The sequence below is a fragment of the Hemitrygon akajei genome, chromosome 25, assembly GCF_048418815.1.
Source record: "Hemitrygon akajei chromosome 25, sHemAka1.3, whole genome shotgun sequence".
NCBI lineage: Eukaryota > Metazoa > Chordata > Chondrichthyes > Myliobatiformes > Dasyatidae > Hemitrygon > Hemitrygon akajei.
Window position 1 is genome coordinate 51,878,061 of NC_133148.1, and position 20,790 is coordinate 51,898,850.

Consider the following 20,790-nt stretch of genomic DNA (forward strand, 5'->3'; position numbering starts at 1 on the left):
AACCACCTTGCCTCCTGATGGCAGGAGTGATCTGGGACTTGCTGTATGCAAGCAGGGTGGGACGGGAGCAGTGTTTCTCTGGGCACGGGAGCAGGAATGATTGGAGTGCAGAAGTGGGACTTACTGCCATTATACAGGACTTTGGTGGGACCTTATCTGATTATTTTGTGTAGTTTTGCTTTCCTTATGAGAGAAAGAACGTGCACATCATAGAGTTCATCTGTCTGACTTTTGGGGTGGTAAACTCACTGGGAGAGTGGAGACAAGACAAAAGAAGGTCTGCAGATACTGGAAATCTTGAGCAATCATGCAAAAAAAAAGTGCTAGAGGAACTCGGTAGGCAGCATTTGTGGGAGAGGGAATAAACAGTCAATGTTTTGGGCCAAGAGCGGCAATATGTGGAAGAGGTAAAGAGCTGAAGATTGGAGAGGGCAGTAGACCGTGGAATAAAGGGAATGAGGTGTTGGGCAGGTTTTGAGGATTAAGAAGAGGCACGAGGGGAAACTAAAGGCAGGTGTTGGGGAGAGGGAGCTGGGAGTGGTTGCCTGGAGTTAGAGTAGTCAATGTTCAGGCAGTCTGGTTGGACAATACTAATACAGAATATCAATAAAATTGGACAACTTGGTTTCTATTTCAGTAGAAAACAGAAAATGTTCTGATGAAGGGTCCCGGACAGAAAAGTTGACTGTTCATTCCAATCCAGAGATGCTGTCTGAACTGCTGAGTTCCTTCAGCATTTTGTGTGTTTTATGCATTTCTCTACAGTTTTTAACAAGATCCCACTGAGTTATTCAGAATCCTGATAGGGCTGCTCAGACAAGATGTCGGAATGATGTTTTCTGTGACTGGGTTGGTGTGAGGGGTGTAGAATGATTAAGTACAGCAAGACCCACACAATGGTGGTCGGTTATGGACAGCCCCTGTTGCCGATGATGGTGTCCACCACACAGACTCCACACATGGGACTGCATATCCAGTGCAAAGTGGGTAGCTGCCTAAAGATATCTGATGATTTACAACTGTTGATTCCTCGGTGGTGGGGGCGGGGGGGTGTCTTCAATTAACAGTGTATCTTCCTCTACGATGAATGCAGTGTGAGGAGATGTCACCAGCATGTTTCATTGCTTTGTCAACTTGTGAGACCCTTTTCAGGGCAGGCTCATGTTCCTTATAGGGCTGTGCTTTTGTACAGGATCTTGAGGAAAGAAATTGCAGTCCATGTGGGTTTATTTACAGAGTCTGGGACCTGTGTTTCAGCGATGGAGTTGGGGAGTGTGTCTCGGGTGCAGACAGTTACAGAATGTAGGATGTCTCAGAGTTCTAGAGCAACACATGCCCTCTGGCCCGATCAGCCTGTGCTGACCACAGTGCCTATCCATCATGTCCCAATGTACTGTATTCGGCCCATGTCCTTCTAAGATGGTTCGGGGCAGTGATCCAGTCCACATTCACATGCCATGGCTGAATGTGGGGCCTGTAAGCACTGTGGAGGAAGATCACCGAGGACAAGGGCTGATGGCTCCAGGTCAGGGAGCCTGTTCTCTACCCCCCCCCCCCCCCCCCCAACCACAGTCAGTTGGTAATGGGATCGGAGGTCCATGCGGGCATAAGGTACGGGGACTGGTAACCTCGTAGCTCTGTGAGTCGTCGTGTCGAGTTCGGTTCTCATGTTCAACGTGTCCAATTCAAGCTTTAGCATTTGGGATTGATACTGAAAATTGCAGACTGAAGTTGGCAAGTCCGGCTGCAAGTCCATTAGCCACGTTGGAGGCCGCTATCCGCGAGTCTGCTGGAGGCTCCAGAGCTGGCCTGTCCTGGAGTTGCAGGGCTGTCTGTGGGTGGGTGGAAAGGGTAGGAAAGTTCTCAGGCAGTTCATTCCATATACTCACCAAACAAAAACAGGCACCCCAGGATCCATTTTAAACCTTTCTCCTCTCACTATGTGCCTATGGTTTGGTTTCCCGTGCCCTGGGTACAAGACTTATTGTGGACTCTGTGTCTGAATGATACACTGCAGAAGGTGGAGTTGTTCAGTTCAGAGATACTGGGCAAGATTGGGCAGCTGCTGGAGCTTAGGAGAATGGCACTGATGTTGATGGGAAGGCCTGAACTAGATGGGTGAGAGCTTGGTAACCTAGGGCCAAGGAAACACTGGAGCAAGAAGAAAGGTTGAGCAAAATGGGCCTTTTTCTCTTTGGAACAATGGAGGATGCCAGAGGACTTGATAGAGATATTTAAGATTGAGAGGCATAGGCAGAACAGACGGCCAACACCTTTATCCGACGGCGATGACGGACAATGCCAGATAACATCATCTGTGGGTGGAGGAAAATTTGCTCGAGGTGTCATGTCAGGTATTTTTTTTTAACACAAAGGATGGTGGGAGCCTGGAACACGGGTGTGGAGGCAGAGGCTGATACAACAGACACTTAGAGATGTAAGAAAAATGGAGGATTATGGGCTGTGGAGGTGGGAAGTGTGACATTGATCACGGAGTAGGTTTATACAGGTTGGCACATTGTGGGCTGAAAGGCCCATTCTGTTTTAAGTCTGAAACTTATCAAAGGCTTTGTTAAAGTCCAAATAGACAAATCTATTACCCCTACTCCTTTTTAGCCTCTTAAAAAGAACCTAAAGTTAATCGAACACAAAGCCGACTCCTGAGCAGGGTCCTAGCCAAATGCAGCTTGATACTGTCCCTTAGAATTCCCTCCAGTAACTTCACCACTGCCGATATCAGGCTGACTACCCTGTATTTTTCTGGCTTGGCTTTGTTACCCTTCCTGAACAATGGTGCAGCATTAGACCCCTTCTAATGTTGCTGATCATCTCTTACCCTTCAAGTAGGATTACCCAATTGCCCTCCGCTATTTGCTGACTACTTCCCCCAAAATTCGCCCTGCTCTTGTTTTAAGATCCTAACAATCCCTCAATATTAAAAACTAATATAACTATAGTCACTCGAGCCAAAGTTCTCCCTGAATGCCACTTCAGCTACTTGCCCTACCTTATACCCCAAGAGAAGGCCCAGTATTCCACCCTCCACAGCTGCCTTTCTATATGTTAACTCAGGAAAGTTTCCTGGTCATTTTTTTTTTAAATTCCATCCCTTCCAAGCCTTTAATGCACTGGGTGGCCCAGTCAATAATGATTAAACTCTCCCAGTAATTTTTCAATTATGAGTAATTTCTCTATACACCTGTTCCTCAAAATGTTCAGTTATGGTGATTGGGGAGTGTGGACAGTTATGGAGAGTGAAGATGGTTTGAGGGATAAGTTCTCTGAAGTTGGAGTGTCCAGGGAACACTGTTACAAAGGGAAAGTCGGAGCAGATAATTTTTTGAATTTTTCTGAATCCTTTTATGTCTCCCACCTTAGCCTTTGCTCACATCCTCTCTTCCCCCCACCATTACAAAGACTCACCTGCTTCAACATTCTCTGCTGTCATCTGTTCATCATTCCTCCCTTAGTGGTCTAACCTTATTGTCATCTAGCCAGGCTCTGCCCCTCTCCCTGCATGTTCCACCAGCTCATCATCCATCCCTTACCTGGTTCCACCCATTACCTCTGGGCTCCCATTTCAGCTTTCACTCATGGCTCACCTGGTTCTATTTCCCTATCATCTCCCCCCTCACCTGGATCCAATGTGAAGGACCAGAAGAGGCTGCAGAGGGTTGTAAGCTCTGCCAGGGATAATGCTTCCCACCATCAAGGATGGTGTCTCCAGAAGGTGGCATCTATCACTAAGCACCCTCACCACCCAGGACATGCCTACTTCTGGGTAGTACCTTCAGAGTATTCTGGAGGTATAGGAGCCTGAAGACCCACACTCAGCATTGGAACAATATCTTCCCCTTTATCATATTTCTGTTTGGTCCTTGAATGCTACCTCACTAATTCTTTTTATTTTGCACTGCAGCACAAAGTCACAGATTTCGTGACCTGCACTCAGTGGCCACTTTGTTAGCTAAGTATGTTTGTGGTCTTCTGCTGTGGTCCATCCACTTTGAATGTTTGACGTGTTGTGCATTCAGAGATGCTCTTCTGCACGCCGCTGTTGTAACGTGTGGTTACTTGAATGACTGTTGCCTGCATGTCAGCTTGAACCAGGCTGGTCATTCTCTGACCTCTCATTAACAAGGCATTTTCACCCACAGAAATGCTGCTCACTGGTTTCTTTTCTTTTCTCACCACTGTCGAGACTATTGTATGTGCAAACCCTAAGCTATCTGTAGTTTCTGAGATACCTAATCACCCTGTCTGGCACCAGCAATAATGCCAGGGCCACATTTCTTCCCCATTCTGCTGTTTGGTCTGAACAACAACTGAACCTCTTGACTATGTTGATGTGCTTTTGTGCATTGAGTTGCAGTGATTGGCTAAGTAGATAATTGTATTGATGAGCAGATGAGCCTAATAAAGTGGCCACTGAACATACATCAGTGATCATGAACTTGATTCTGATCCGCTCATCTCCTTCCCGTCCCTCCCTCCCTCCGCGTCATCCATTTGCACTGGCCACTGAAATCAAGCGGTAGTTTTATTATGCGTGTGAGAAAGGTAAAAGGGGGGAGACGATTTCACCACAAAAACAAGACGACTCTTCAAAACGCAACTACTTTATTGTTATAAATAGATGAATGAAAGGCTGGTAGAGGTTACTGTGGTCTGGGGAAGACACGCTGTACACCCGCTCTGGCACGAGAGAGCAACCCGTTAGTCTTTGGGGGGAGGGGGAGATGGATAGGCCACATACACCCCGAAACCGCCCCTGGCAAAACGTACACCGTTTTCACGAGATTTATGGCACAGGGGTCTCCAATAAGGAGTGGGCGGGCGGAGGGTAAGTGATCCGTTGGTGAACTCAGCCGGCATGGGGATCTTGTTCCGGCGGCCTGTGTTGTCTTCACCAGGCTTCGTTGCTTCAGCCTTCAAATTTAAATCACTGCTCGTCTTCCCCACAGAGACAGGTGAAAATCTCTGCCGCGCCCCTTCCATCACGATTGTCATCTGTCCCGGGACAACAGGGAATGGGGTGGTGTGTGTAGACCGGGCGGATTTAGTCTACGCACTGGGCATCGCCACAGACCCTATCACCATCTGACCAGGGAGATCCAACGCTGCTTTTCACTGCAGCTCACCCCAATTCCTTGCGGGGCACATGAAGAGGGCCGAGGAATCCCAGTTCCATTCTGAGTTCTGGCACTGGTGTGGAGTTTGCGTGCTCTCTCCACGGGACCCCGCTCATGTCCCAGTCTGCTGCGGCAGAGGGGAGTTGGAGTTCATCTGCCGCTGTAAATCCTCGATAGACTATGGGAAGGGGGTAGAATCTGGGCAGAGGCAAATTGGTGGGGCGGTTGGGAGCCTGGATTTGGCCAGGAGGGTAGATTTGTGCAAATATCAGCCCAGACTCATTGGGCAGTAGTGTCAGCTTCAGAGTCGTGTCATTCACCAACAGATTCTATCTCCGTTCAAAATACCACTCGCCGAGAAGGAACATCTGGTGCAGAGGGCCGGGAGTGGGGTTCGGGGGAGCATTAGAAGGGCTTGGGTCAGACAGGGGTGGGGGGGGTCAAGGGACAGACATCCCCCTTTAACCATCCTCAGCCTTGTCTCAACCCCCATAACCCAGTCCATACAGCAATCCCTCGGTTGTGGCCATAGAATTGGTGCACCTCCAGCCCACGGGCCACCCAAACCATCCGTCCGGGATGGTGGGCGGCCATCTCCGGAGTGCTGGTGAGAGAAGCGTGAGAGGACTTGGGTGCTACTGGGGAGGCAACTTCCAACCAGAGGGGCCGATCTCCACCACAGGGTGGGATAGGGGAGGCAGGGAAGTGGCTGGAATAAGCCCCAACACCCTGAAAGAGGGGAGGAGAGGGAGAGGCAGGAAAGAGTTAAGGGGGTGGGGGACCAGAGGGAGAAAGGAAAGGTGAGTAGGATGTGGGAGAGGGCTAAGGTGTGCAGAAGAGAAAGGAGGCAGGAGGAACAGGGAAATGAGATATGGGAGAGGGCAAGGTTCTGATGCTCCAACCCTCCCCCCCACCCTGTTCTATTCAGAGGGGCTGGGAGGGGCAGATTGGGCTAGCAACAGCCCAGCTGGGCCAGAGGGCTCTGTCAATATCCCCAAGGTGAAGATTCATCGTAACTCATGGAAGGAGGGGTGGAAGAGGGAGGGGACACAAGGACTCAGTTTGTTACGAGCTCAACAGTGACTGACGGGTGGGTTGGAGGGGAGGATGGGGAGGAGGTAGGGGAAGGTGAGGCTTGGGATGAGGTGGAAGGTGTCTCAGATACAGAGTCACAGATCTCGGCGACCACTGCATTGAACTCCTGCGGTTGATCAGAATAGACGTGGTGTGACGCTCCTTCGATGGACTAGAGGGGGTTGGGGGAAAGAAGTCAAAGGTTAAGGAAAGGTGAAAACAAAGGGCATTAGCTCAGTTAACCAATCCCAGGACTGCCCTAAATCTGACCCCTGCCCCAGGAGTGTGAGATAGGACAGGTTGGAGTGAGCCTCACTCTGTGTCTGACCTCAGGAGTGTGTGGAGATAATGCCAAATTTAAAAAAAATGAGTGGGTCCTGTCAGAACTTTCTGTGGTGCTTGAGATAGTTTGGGTTATTAGGCACTTGGCAAGGACCAATAAAACAAATTAGCTTTAAAGCAACACACAAAATGCTGGAGGAACCCACAGGTCAGGCTGCACCTATGGAAATGAACAGATAGTCAAGGTTTTGGGCTGAGACCCTTCTGCAAAACCTCAGGGTCTCAGCCTTCAGATCCGAAGAGGTTTTGGATTTCCAGCATCTGCAGACTTTCTCGTGTTTGTTAGTTTTAAGCAGAACAACCATTGTGGTGGAAGTGGCCATTGTTGCAGAGGGACGGAGTTAGAGTGGTGAACTGAGGCTTTGGCTGAAGAATGTTTCGTGAGCGAGTCGGAGGCCAGAGTTGAGGTTTCTGCCAAGCTTCTCTTTCTTCATCGCTGCTCAGCCAGAGTAGTGAGTATGGTTCCCAGGTAAGTGCTGTGCACCCTTTGCAAGATATGGGAGATTTGGGAGACCTTCACATTGCTACATTTGCGAGGTGTATCGGGGTGCAGCTCCTTACAGACCGCCTTAGGGAGCTGGAGCTGGGAAATTTGCTGCTCATTCTGCAGTATGAGGAGCTGACAGATATGAACTACATGGAGGTAGATACACACAATTTGCAGGAGGCAAGTAGCTGGGTGACTTTAAGCAGAGGGAAAGTGGATAGACAGATAAAGCAGAGTAAGCTTCTGACCGTCCCCACAATAAAAAGAATACCACTTTGGATACTGCTGTATCCCTGTCACAGAGTGACGTGACAGTGGGGAGGGAGCCTCAGCCTGTGCCTGTCCTGACAGAGTGATGAGACAGTGCGGAGGGAGCCTCAACCTGTATCTGATCCCTGTCACAGAGTGACGTGACAGTGCGGAGGGAGCCTCAGCCTGTGTCTGACCCTATCACAGAGTGACATGACAGTGGGGAGGGAGCCTCAGCCTGTGTCTGACCCCTGTCACGGAGTGACGTGACAGTGGGGAGGGCGCCTCAGCCTGTGTCTGACCCTATCACAGAGTGATGTGACAGTGCGGAGGGAGCCTCAGCCTGTGTCTGACCCTATCACAGAGTGACGTGACAGTGGGGAGGGCGCCTCAGCCTGTGTCTGACCCCTGTCACAGAGTGACGTGACAGTGCGGAGGGAGCCTCAGCCTGTGTCTGACCCCTGTCACAGAGTGACGTGACAGTGGGGAGGGCGCCTCAGCCTGTGTCTGACCCTATCACAGAGTGACGTGACAGTGGGGAGGGAGCCTCAGCCTGTGTCTGATCCCTGTTAGGGAGTGACGTGACAGTGGGGAGGGAGCCTCAGCCTGTGTCTGACCCTATCACAGAGTGACGTGACAGTGGGGAGGGCGCCTCAGCCTGTGTCTGACCCCTGCCACAGAGTGACGTGACAGTGGGGAGGGCGCCTCAGCCTGTGTCTGAACCCTGTCACAGAGTGACGTGACAGTGGGGAGGGCGCCTCAGCCTGTGTCTGACCCCTGTCACAGAGTGACATGACAGTGGGGAGGGCGCCTCAGCCTGTGTCTGACCCCTGCCACAGAGTGACGTGACAGTGGGGAGGGCGCCTCAGCCTGTGTCTGACCCCTGCCACAGAGTGACGTGACAGTGGGGAAGGTGCAGTACGCATTCATTCATTGAGATCAGCCTGGAATAGGTGCTTCCAGCCTTTCGAGCCATGCTGCCCAGCAACCCTAAAATTTTACAATGACCTTCAATTGGTCATCGTAAATTGTCACGGGACAAATGACTAATTTACCTGGTAACTGGTATGACTTTGGGAGGAAATTGGAGTACCTGGAGAAAACCCATGCATTCCACGGGGAGGATAACAGACCCTTAACAGAGGACATCAGAATTAAACTCCAGAATCCAAAGCCCTAAGCTGCAATAGCATCGCGTTATCTACTGTGGTACGTACTGCCCATTACCCTTTGCCTGTCTGGGCAGTGTGTGATGGGACAATGATGAGGGAGTCTCCCTGTGGTACGTACTGCTCATTATCCTATGATCACCTGGACAGTGTGTGATGGGACAATGATGAGGGAGTTTCCCTGTGGTATGTAGTATCTATTACCCTGTGTCCGGCAGTGTGTGATGGGACAACAATGAGGGAGTCTCACTCTGAGGTATTTAGTGCCCATTACCCCAACCCTGTCCGGGCAGGATATGTCTGATCCTGGAAGTGTGTGGTTGGATGGCTTGGAGGGAGGGTCACACTGTCTAACCATGGGAGCATGTAATGGGAACTTCATTCTGTGTCTAACCCCTGCCCCAGGAGTGATTGTAAATTGAGAAGATAGGAGATCGGTTACCCACCATGGTCCTGACGTAGGAGTCCGGCCTTAGCGCCTTGACCTGCTCCCCAGTGCTGGAATCGATCCAGGACTTGGAGCCGTAGATCATCGTGATGGGAATGTCCTTCGGGATCAGGTGGATCCTCCCGATCATCGGCCGCTTGGCCCAGCCAAACGCTTCTGAAAGAACCTTGAAGGCCGTTTCCCCCCGCTGCGGGAGGAGGGAGGGGAGGCTCTGTTAGTGCCCGCGTCTGCTCAGCTAGGTGACGCACTGCCTTAAGCACTTCCAACATAAAACATAGAAGAGCACGGCACAGCACAGGCCCTTCGGCCCACAATGCTGTGCTGAACTTTTCACAATCAATCTAACCCTTCCCTCCCACAGAGCTGTCCACTTTTCTTTCATTGATGTCCTTATCTGCCTCCACCACCACCCTGGCACTGCTATCATCGCACTCACCACTCTCTCTGTAAAGAAACCTATCTCTGACACCCCCCCCCCCCCGTACGTTCCTCCAAATACCTTAAAACTAAGTCCCCTTGTATTAGCCATTTCCACCCCAGCTGTCCACTCTACCTCAGCCTCTTAGTGTTTTATAGCCCTCTATCAAGTCTCCTCTCACCCTCCTTCATTCCTAAGAGAAAAGCCCTAGTCTGCTCAACCTAACCTGATAAGACATGCTCTCTAATCCTGGTAATTCTTCCTGCACCCTCTCCAAAGCCTCCACATCCTACCTGTGATGAGGTGACCACAATCTTCTAGAATTTTATATTGCTTGATGGCTCTTGAACACCCCCCCACCGCCCCCCAGACTAATGAAGTACAAAGCACCACAGGCCTTCTTAACAACCCTATCAACATGTATGGCAATTTTGTGAGATCTTTGGACGTGGACCCTGAGACCCCCCTGTTCCTCCACCCTGCACTTTGGTATGAGGATCTCTCCCCATCCCCAACCCTTGCCACCTTGGGGTGCCCTCTCGCACAGTGACCCACCACAACCGACCGGCTGTGCTGACAGCCTGCGTGAGTGTGTACATCCCCCACCCCCCACCCCCTCCCTCTCACCTGGGGGTCTGAGCGTTGCAGTGATACACGTACTCCAGGATGGAGTCATCCTGGAACATGTCTGCGTATTTCCTCTTCAGATCCGGACGGAACCTCTGGACTAGGGACGGTCCTAGGCCACAAGGAGACGAGACAGTCAGGAGCCATTTCACCCTCACACCCCCCCCCCCCCCCTACTCTGATATTTATTTATAATAAATAAATACAGATTCACACACAAAAGGATTGTGTGTGTGTGTGTGTGTGTGTGAGTGTGTGAGTGTGTGAGTGTGTGAGTGTGTGAGTGTGTGAGTGTGTGAGTGTGTGAGTGTGTGAGTGTGTGTGCGCGCGCCCTTAACTCCTAGTGGAGTCGTCGGGGCGCCGTCATGGCAACCTTTTTTTTGTATGCTCATCGTACGGCATGTCTTGGGCATCTGAAACCTGGTGGAGCCCATCCCTCTCCAGACAACGTGTAGCCATTTATAACACATCAAACTGGAAAAGGTTTTCTGCAAATGACTGTTCTTCAGTCTGGAAAGGCATTCAGTTCATTACCAAAGACAAAAAAAAAGGCCCCCCCTGTTCTGAAGACGTCCTCCTCCCAAACCAGTTAAGTGAGTTCTACTGCTGATTTCGGTTTAGTCTTCAGTGCAATCTTCCCCGAGTTTCTGCAAGAGAAACTCTTCAAACCTAGCCTACCAGATGCCATCTGCAGCTGGATCACAATCTCCCGCTGTGACAGAGACTCGGCCACTTTGGCTCGATATCCTGCTCAATCAGCGTTGGTGCACCCAGGGCGTGTCCTGCTTCCTCTGTACAGTAATCACCGTGCCTCCAGTGACCCGTCAGCTACACTGATAAAGTTTGCGGACGACAGCGCTGTCAGTGGACTTGGATCAGAGGCGACAGACCCGAGAACCACCGGGAAGTCAACAGGCTCGCTTTCCGGTGCGGTCGCTCAAAGCTGGAGCCAGAGGCACTCAGAACAACAGAGGTGCATCTCAACTTCAGGAGAAATGTTGCAAGTGAAGCCCTGTGAGGATGCCATCGGAAGATGCATCAGCAGATAACGAGGGGGTAGTTTTAGGAGGGGTAGAGACAACGGGCAGGTTTATTTTAAATTGGTGTTGTGGTCAGTATAGACATTATGCCCTTAAGGACCTGTTCCTGTGCTGTACTGTTCTATGTTCCATTTGCCTGTATTTCACCCATATCCCTCAACACCTTCTCTACCCGTGAACCTGCCCAAGTATCTTTTGAATGTTATAATTGTTCCTGCATCAACCATTTCGTCTGAGTGAAGACCCTGCCCCTAAGGTTCCTATTCCCCTCTCACCTTAAACCCGTGACCTGTGGTTTAGGACTCCCCTACTATGGGGGCAAAAAGACTGTGTCTGTTTTCCTTATCTACACTCTTAATGAGGGAGGGTTACTCAGAGATGCAGCCTCATCACGAACAGGGGCTCCCTTACTCCACAGAGGAGAATATTTGCTATCCCTTTCTCCCACAGCACACTAACGGGACAGCTGACTGACGGATGCTCCTCATCTTGGAGAAGAGGCAATTGATGGACGCTCCCTCACCCTGGTGGGATGGTTGGATCACTGATAGTCTCTCTCACCCAAGGGGAGGGCTGTGATTGACACTTTCTTACCTTGGGGGGAGGGATGACTGGCGGACACTCCCACACCCCGGGGGAAGGGATGACTGGCGGACACTCCCTCACCCCGGGGGGAAGGGATGACTGGCGGACACTCCCACACCCCGGGGGAAGGGATGACTGGCGGACACTCCCTCACCCCGGGGGGAAGGGATGACTGGCGGACACTCCCTCACCCCGGGGGAAGGGATGACTGGCGGACACTCCCTCATCTCGGGGGGCAGTAGGGCTGACTGATGGACACTCCGTCACCCCGGGGGAAGGTAGGGCTGACTGATGGATACTCCCTCAACCAGGGGGCGGTAGGGCTGATTGGCGGACACTCCCTCACCCCGGGGGGGAAGGGATGACTTGCGGATACACCCTTACCCCCGGGGGAAGGGATGACTGGCGGACACTCCCTCATCTCGGGGGCGGTAGGGCTGACTGATGGATACTCCCTCACCCGGGGGAAGGGATTACTGGCGGACACTCCCTCACCCCGGGGGGGGAGGGATGATTGGCGGACACTCTCTCACCCCGGGGGGAAGGGATGACTGTCGGACACTCCCTCACCCCGGGGACTGAAGGGATGACTGGCGGACACTCCCTCATCACGGGGGCGGTAGGGCTGACTGATGGACACTCCCTCACCTGGGGGAAGGGATGACTGGTGGACACACCCACACCCCGGGGGGAAGGGATGACTGGCAGACACTCCCTCATCTGGGGGAAGGGATGACTGGCGGACACTCCCTCACCCCGGGGGGAAGGGATGACTGGCTGACAATCCCTCACCCCGAGGGGAAGGGATAACTGGCAGACACTCCCTCACCTGAGGGAAGGGATGACTGATGGACACTCCCTCACCTGAGGAAGGGATGACTGGCGGACACTCACTCACCCCGGGGACGGTAGGGCTGATTGGCGGACACTCCCTCACCCCGGGGGGAAGGGATGACTGGCGAACAAACCCTCACCCTGAGGGGAAGGGATGACTGGCGGACACACCCTCACCCCGTGGGGAGGGGATGACTGGCGGATACACCGTCACCCCGAGGGGAAGGGATGACAGGCGGACACTCCCTCACCTGGGGGAAGAGATGACTGGCGGACACTCCCTCACCCCTGGGGGAAGGGATGACTGTCGGACACTCCCTCATCTCGGGGGAAGGTAGGGCAGACTGAGGAATACTCCCTCACCCCGGGGGGAAGGGATGACTCATGGAATCTCCCTCACCTGGGGGAAGGTATGACTGGCGGACATTCCCTCACCCCGGGAGGAAGAGATGACTGGCGGACACTCCCACACCCCTGGGGGAAGGGCTGCTTGGCGGACACTCCCACACCCCTGGGGGAAGGGATGACTGGCGGACACTCCCACACCCCGGGGGGAAGTGCTGACTGATGGACACACCCTCACCCCGGGGGGAAGGGATGACTGGCGGACACTCTCTCATCTCGGGGGTGGTAGGGCTGACTGATGGACACTCCCTCACCTCGGGGGGAAGGGATGACTGGCGGACACTCCCTCATCCCGGGGACGGTAGGGGTGACTGGCAGACACTCCCTCACCTGGGGGAAGGGATGACTGGAGAACACTCCCTAACCCCGGGGGGAAGGGATGACTGGCGGACACAAACTCACACCCGGGGGAAGGGATGACTGGCGGACACTCCCTAACCCCGGGGGGAAGGGATGACTGGCGGACACACCCTCACCCCGGGGGGAAGGGATGACTGGCGGACACTCTCTCATTTCGGGGGTGGTAGGGCTGACTGATGGACACTCCCTCACCTCGGGGGGAAGGGATGACTGGTGGACACTCCCTCACCTGGGGGAAGGGATGACTGGAGAACACTCCCTAACCCCGGGGGGAAGGGATGACTGGCGGACACAAACTCACACCCGGGGGAAGGGATGACATGCGGACACTCCCTAACCCCGGGGGGAAGGGATGACTGGCGGACACACCCTCACCCCGGGGGGAAGGGATGACTGGCGGACACACCCTCACCCCGGGGGGAAGGGATGACTGGCGGACACTCCGTCACCCCGAGGGGAAGGGATGACTGGCTGACACTCCCCCACCTGAGGGAAGGGATGACTGATGGACACTCCCTCACCTGAGGAAGGGATGATTGGCGGACACTCCCACATCCCGGAGGGAAGGAATGACTGGCGGACACACCCTCATCTCGGGGGCGGTGGGGTTGACTGATGGATACTCCCTCACCTGGGGGAAGGGATGACTGGCGGACACTCCCTCACCCCGGGGGGAAGGGATGACTGGCGGACACTCCCTCACCCCGGGGGGAAGGGATGACTGGCGGACACACCCTCACCACGGGGACGGTAGGGATGACTGGCGGACACACCCTCACCCCGGGGACGGTAGGGATGACTGGCGGACACACCCTCACACCGGGGACGGTAGGGATGACTGGCGGACACTCCCTCACCTGGGGGAAGAGATGACTGGCGGACACTCCCTCACCCCAGGGGTAGAGCTGATTGTCGGTAACTCCCTAATCCCGGGGGGACGGGATGACTGGCGGACACTCCCACACCCCGGGGGGAAGGGATGACTGGCGGACACTCCCACACCCCGGGGACGGTAGGGCTGACTGGCGGACACTCCCTCACTGGGGGGGAAGGGATGACTGGCGAACACTCCCTTACCCCGGGGACGGTAGGGCTGATTGGCGGACACTCCCTCACCCGGGGGAAGGGATGACTGGCGGACACTCCCACACCCCGGGGACGGTAGGGCTGATTGGCGGACACTCCCTCACCCGGGGGAAGGGATGACTGGCGGACACTCCCTCACCCCGGGGGAAGGGATGACTGGCGGACACTCCCTCACCCCGGGGGGAAGGGATGACTGGCGGACACTCCCTCACCCCGGGGGTAGGGCTGATTGGCGGTCACTCCCTAAACCCGGGGAGAAGGGATGACTGGCGGACATTCCCTCACCCCGGGGGTAGGGCTGATTGGCGGTCACTCCCTAAACCCGGGGGGAAGGGATGACTGGCAGACACACCCTCAACCCGGGGGGAAGGGATGACTGTCGGACACTCCCTCATCTCGGGGGAAGGTAGGGCTGATTGAGGAATACTCCCTCACCACGGGGGGAAGGGATGACTGATGGAATCTCCCTCACCCGGGGGAAGGTATGACTGGCGGACACTCCCTCACCCCGGGGGGAAGGGATGACTGTCGGACACTTCCTCATCTCGGGGGAAGGGATGACTGGCGGACACTCCCTCACCCCGGGGGGAAGGGATGACTGGCGGACACTCCCTCACCCCGGGGGAAGGTAGGGCTGATTGAGGAATACTCCCTCACCACGGGGGGAAGGGATGACTGGCGGACACTCCCACACCCCGGGGACGGTAGGGCTGATTGGCGGACACTCCCTCACCCGGGGGAAGGGATGACTGGCGGACACTCCCTCACCCCGGGGGAAGGGATGACTGGCGGACACTCCCTCACCCCGGGGGGAAGGGATGACTGGAGGACACTCCCTCACCCCGGGGGGAAGGGATGACTGGCGGACACTCCCTCACCCCGGGGGTAGGGCTGATTGGCGGTCACTCCCTAAACCCGGGGAGAAGGGATGACTGGCGGACACTCCCTCACCCCGGGGGTAGGGCTGATTGGCGGTCACTCCCTAAACCCGGGGGGAAGGGATGACTGGCGGACACTCCCTCATCTCGGGGACGGAAGGGCAGACTGATGGACACTCCCTCACCCCGGGGGAAGGGATGACTGGCGGACACTTCCTCATCTCTAGGGCGGTAGGGCTGACGGATGGACACTCCCTCACCCCGGGGGGAAGGGATGACTGGCGGACACTCCCTCATCTCGGGGGCGGTAGGGCTGACAGATGGACACTCCCTTTCCTGGGGGAAGAGATGACTGGCGGACACTCCCTCACCCCGGAGGGGAAGGGATGACTGTCGGACACTCCCACATCTCGGGGGAAGGTAGGGCTGACTGAGGAATACTCCCTCACCACGGGGGGAAGGGATGACTGATGGAATCTCCCTCACCCGGCGGAAGGTATGACTGGCGGACACTCCCTCACCCCGGGGGGAAGGGATGACTGTCGGACACTTCCTCATATCGGGGGCGGTAGGGCTGACAGATGGACACTCCCTCACCTGGGGGAAGAGATGACTGGCGGACACTCCCTCACCCCGGGGGTAGAGCTGATTGTCGGTAACTCCCTAATCCCGGGGGGACGGGATGACTGGCGGACACTCCCACACCCCGGGGGGAAGGGATGACTGGCGGACACTCCCACACCCCGGGGACGGTAGGGCTGACTGGCGGACACTCCCTCACTGGGGGGGAAGGGATGACTGGCGAACACTCCCTTACCCCGGGGACGGTAGGGCTGATTGGCGGACACTCCCTCACCCGGGGGAAGGGATGACTGGCGGACACTCCCACACCCCGGGGACGGTAGGGCTGATTGGCGGACACTCCCTCACCCGGGGGAAGGGATGACTGGCGGACACTCCCTCACCCCGGGGGAAGGGATGACTGGCGGACACTCCCTCACCCCGGGGGGAAGGGATGACTGGCGGACACTCCCTCACCCCGGGGGGAAGGGATGACTGGCGGACACTCCCTCACCCCGGGGGTAGGGCTGATTGGCGGTCACTCCCTAAACCCGGGGAGAAGGGATGACTGGCGGACATTCCCTCACCCCGGGGGTAGGGCTGATTGGCGGTCACTCCCTAAACCCGGGGGGAAGGGATGACTGGCAGACACACCCTCAACCCGGGGGGAAGGGATGACTGTCGGACACTCCCTCATCTCGGGGGAAGGTAGGGCTGATTGAGGAATACTCCCTCACCACGGGGGGAAGGGATGACTGATGGAATCTCCCTCACCCGGGGGAAGGTATGACTGGCGGACACTCCCTCACCCCGGGGGGAAGGGATGACTGTCGGACACTTCCTCATCTCGGGGGAAGGGATGACTGGCGGACACTCCCTCACCCCGGGGGGAAGGGATGACTGGCGGACACTCCCTCACCCCGGGGAAGGTAGGGCTGATTGAGGAATACTCCCTCACCACGGGGGGAAGGGATGACTGGCGGACACTCCCACACCCCGGGGACGGTAGGGCTGATTGGCGGACACTCCCTCACCCGGGGGAAGGGATGACTGGCGGACACTCCCTCACCCCGGGGGAAGGGATGACTGGCGGACACTCCCTCACCCCGGGGGGAAGGGATGACTGGAGGACACTCCCTCACCCCGGGGGGAAGGGATGACTGGCGGACACTCCCTCACCCCGGGGGTAGGGCTGATTGGCGGTCACTCCCTAAACCCGGGGAGAAGGGATGACTGGCGGACACTCCCTCACCCCGGGGGTAGGGCTGATTGGCGGTCACTCCCTAAACCCGGGGGGAAGGGATGACTGGCAGACACACCCTCAACCCGGGGGGAAGGGATGACTGTCGGACACTCCCTCATCTCGGGGGAAGGTAGGGCTGATTGAGGAATACTCCCTCACCACGGGGGGGGAAGGGATGACTGATGGAATCTCCCTCACCCGGGGGAAGGTATGACTGGCGGACACTCCCTCACCCCGGGGGGAAGGGATGACTGTGGGACACTCCCTCACTCCGGTGACGTTTGGGCTGATTGGCGGACACTCCCTCACCCCGGGGGGAAGGGATGACTGGCGGACACTCCCTCACCCCGGGGACGGTAGGGCTGACGGATGGACACTTCCTAACCCCGGGGGGGAAGGGATGACTGGCGGACACTCCCTCATCTCGGGGGGGGAAGGGATGACTGGCGGACACTCCCTCACTCGGGGGAAGGTAGTGCTGTCTGAGGAATACTCCCTCACCCCGGGGACAGTAAGTCTGATTGGCGGTTACTCCCTCACCCCGGGGGGAAGGGATGACTGGCGGACACTCCCTCATCTCGGGGACGGAAGGGCAGACTGATGGACACTCCCTCACCCCGGGGGAAGGGATGACTGGCGGACACTTCCTCATCTCTAGGGCGGTAGGGCTGACGGATGGACACTCCCTTTCCTGGGGGAAGAGATGACTGGCGGACACTCCCTCACCCCGGGGGGAAGGGATGACTGGCGGACACTCCCTCATCTCGGGGGCGGTAGGGCTGACAGATGGACACTCCCTTACTTGGGGGAAGAGATGACTGGCGGACACTCCCTCACCCCGGGGGGAAGGGATGACTGTCGGACACTCCCACATCTCGGGGAAGGTAGGGCTGACTGAGGAATATTCCCTCACCACGGGGGGAAGGGATGACTGATGGAATCTCCCTCACCCGGCGGAAGGTATGACTGGCGGACACTCCCTCACCCCGGGGGGAAGGGATGACTGTCGGACACTCCCTCACCCCGGGGGTAGGGCTGATTGGCGGAAACTCCCACACCCCGGGGACGGTAGGGATGACTGGCGGACACTCCCTCACCCCGGGGGTAGGGCTGATTGGCGGTAACTCCCTAATCCCGGGGGGACGGGATGACTGGCGGACACTCCCACACCCCGGGGGGAAGGGATGACTGGCGGACACTCCCACACCCCGGGGGGAAGGGATGACTGGCGGACACTCCCTCACCTGGGGGGAAGGGATGACTGGCGGACACTCCCTCACCCTGGGGGGAAGGTATGACTGGCGGACACTCCCTCACCCGGGGGAAGGGATGACTGGCGGACACTCCCTCACCCCGGGGGAAGGGATGACTGGCGGACACTCCCTCACCCCGGGGGGAAGGGATGACTGGAGGACACTCCCTCACCCCGGGGGGAAGGGATGACTGGAGGACACTCCCTCACCCCGGGGGGAAGGGATGACTGGCGGACACTCCCTCACCCCGGGGGTAGGGCTGATTGGCGGTCACTCCCTAAACCCGGGGAGAAGGGATGACTGGCGGACACTCCCTCACCCCGGGGGTAGGGCTGATTGGCGGTCACTCCCTAAACCCGGGGGGAAGGGATGACTGGCAGACACACCCTCAACCCGGGGGGAAGGGATGACTGTCGGACACTCCCTCATCTCGGGGGAAGGTAGGGCTGATTGAGGAATACTCCCTCACCACGGGGGGAAGGGATGACTGATGGAATCTCCCTCACCCGGGGGAAGGTATGACTGGCGGACACTCCCTCACCCCGGGGGGAAGGGATGACTGTGGGACACTCCCTCACTCCGGTGACGTTTGGGCTGATTGGTGGACACTCCCTCACCCCGGGGGGAAGGGATGACTGGCGGACACTCCCTCACCCCGGGGACGGTAGGGCTGACGGATGGACACTTCCTAACCCCGGGGGGGAAGGGATGACTGGCGGACACTCCCTCATCTCGGGGGGGGAAGGGATGACTGGCGGACACTCCCTCACTCGGGGGAAGGTAGTGCTGTCTGAGGAATACTCCCTCACCCCGGGGACGGTAAGTCTGATTGGCGGTTACTCCCTCACCCCGGGGGGAAGGGATGACTGGCGGACACTCCCTCATCTCGGGGACGGAAGGGCAGACTGATGGACACTCCCTCACCCCGGGGGGAAGGGATGACTGGCGGACACTCCCTCATCTCGGGGGCGGTAGGGCTGACAGATGGACACTCCCTTACCTGGGGGAAGAGATGACTGGCGGACACTCCCTCACCCCGGGGGGAAGGGATGACTGGCGGACACTCCCTCATCTCGGGGGGGGAAGGGATGACTGGCGGACACTCCCTCACTCGGGGGAAGGTAGTGCTGTCTGAGGAATACTCCCTCACCCCGGGGACGGTAAGTCTGATTGGCGGTTACTCCCTCACCCCGGGGGGAAGGGATGACTGGCGGACACTCCCTCATCTCGGGGACGGAAGGGCAGACTGATGGACACTCCCTCACCCCGGGGGGAAGGGATGACTGGCGGACACTCCCTCATCTCGGGGGCGGTAGGGCTGACAGATGGACACTCCCTTACCTGGGGGAAGAGATGACTGGCGGACACTCCCTCACCCCGGGGGGAAGGGATGACTGGCGGACACTCCCTCATCTCGGGGGCGGTAGGGCTGACAGATGGACACTCCCTTACTTGGGGGAAGAGATGACTGGCGGACACTCCCTCACCCCGGGGGGAAGGGATGACTGTCGGACACTCCCACATCTCGGGGAAGGTAGGGCTGACTGAGGAATATTCCCTCACCACGGGGGGAAGGGATGACTGATGGAATCTCCCTCACCCGGCGGAAGGTATGACTGGCGGACACTCCCTCACCCCGGGGGGAAGGGATGACTGTCGGACACTCCCTCACCCCGGGGGTAGGGCTGATTGGCGGAAACTCCCACACCCCGGGGACGGTAGGGATGACTGGCGGACACTCCCTCACCCCGGGGGTAGGGCTGATTGGCGGTAACTCCCTAATCCCGGGGGGACGGGATGACTGGCGGACACTCCCACACCCCGGGGGGAAGGGATGACTGGCGGACACTCCCACACCCCGGGGACGGTAGGGATGACTGGCGGACACTCCCTCATCTCGGGGGGAAGGGATGACTGGCGGACACTCCCTCATCTCGGGAGGAAGGGATGACTGGCGGACAGTCCGTCACCCTGAGGGGAATGGATGACTGGCGGACACTTCCTCACCCTGAGGGGAAGGGATGACTGGCCAACACTCCGTCACACTGAGGGAAAGGGATGACTGGCGGACACTCCCTCATGTCGGGGAAGGTAGGGCTGCCTGAGTAACACTCCCTCACCCCGGGGGGAAGGGATGACTGGCGGACATTCCCTCACCTGGGGCGGGGGTAAGGGATGACTGGCGGACACTCCCTCATCTCGGGGGCGGTAGGGCTGACTTATGGACACTCCCTCACCTGGGCAAATGGATGACTGGCGGACACTCCCTCACCCCGAGGGGAAGGGATGACTGGTGGACACTCCCACACCCCGAGGGGAAGGGATGACTGGCGGACACTCCCACACCCCGGGGGAAGGGCTGATTGGCGGACACTCCCTCACCCCGGGGGGAAGGGATGACTGGCGGACATTCCCTCACCTGGGGCGGGGGTAAGGGATGACTGGCGGACACTCCCTCATCTCGGGGGCGGTAGGGCTGACTTATGGACACTCCCTCACCTGGGCAAATGGATGACTGGCGGACACTCCCTCAACCCGAGGGGAAGGGATGACTGACGGACTCTCCCACACCCCGGGATAAGGGCTGATTGGCGGACAC

General features: G+C 57.1%; 1 protein-coding gene across 1 annotated transcript in view; it reads right to left on the reverse strand.

The window, feature by feature from the left end:
• Window positions 1-4,603: 4,603 nt before the first annotated feature.
• LOC140716629 ((Lyso)-N-acylphosphatidylethanolamine lipase-like) overlaps window positions 4,604-20,790 on the reverse strand; it is a 28,672-nt gene continuing 12,485 nt past the window's right edge. The window contains exons 5-7 of the mRNA XM_073029453.1: window positions 9,947-10,058; window positions 8,900-9,110; window positions 4,604-6,378 (exon numbers count right to left, since the gene is read on the reverse strand). Of these exons, the coding sequence (XP_072885554.1) occupies window positions 6,190-6,378; window positions 8,900-9,110; window positions 9,947-10,058 (512 nt within the window). The 3' untranslated portion in view covers window positions 4,604-6,189. The remainder of the gene's footprint in view (window positions 6,379-8,899; window positions 9,111-9,946; window positions 10,059-20,790) is intronic.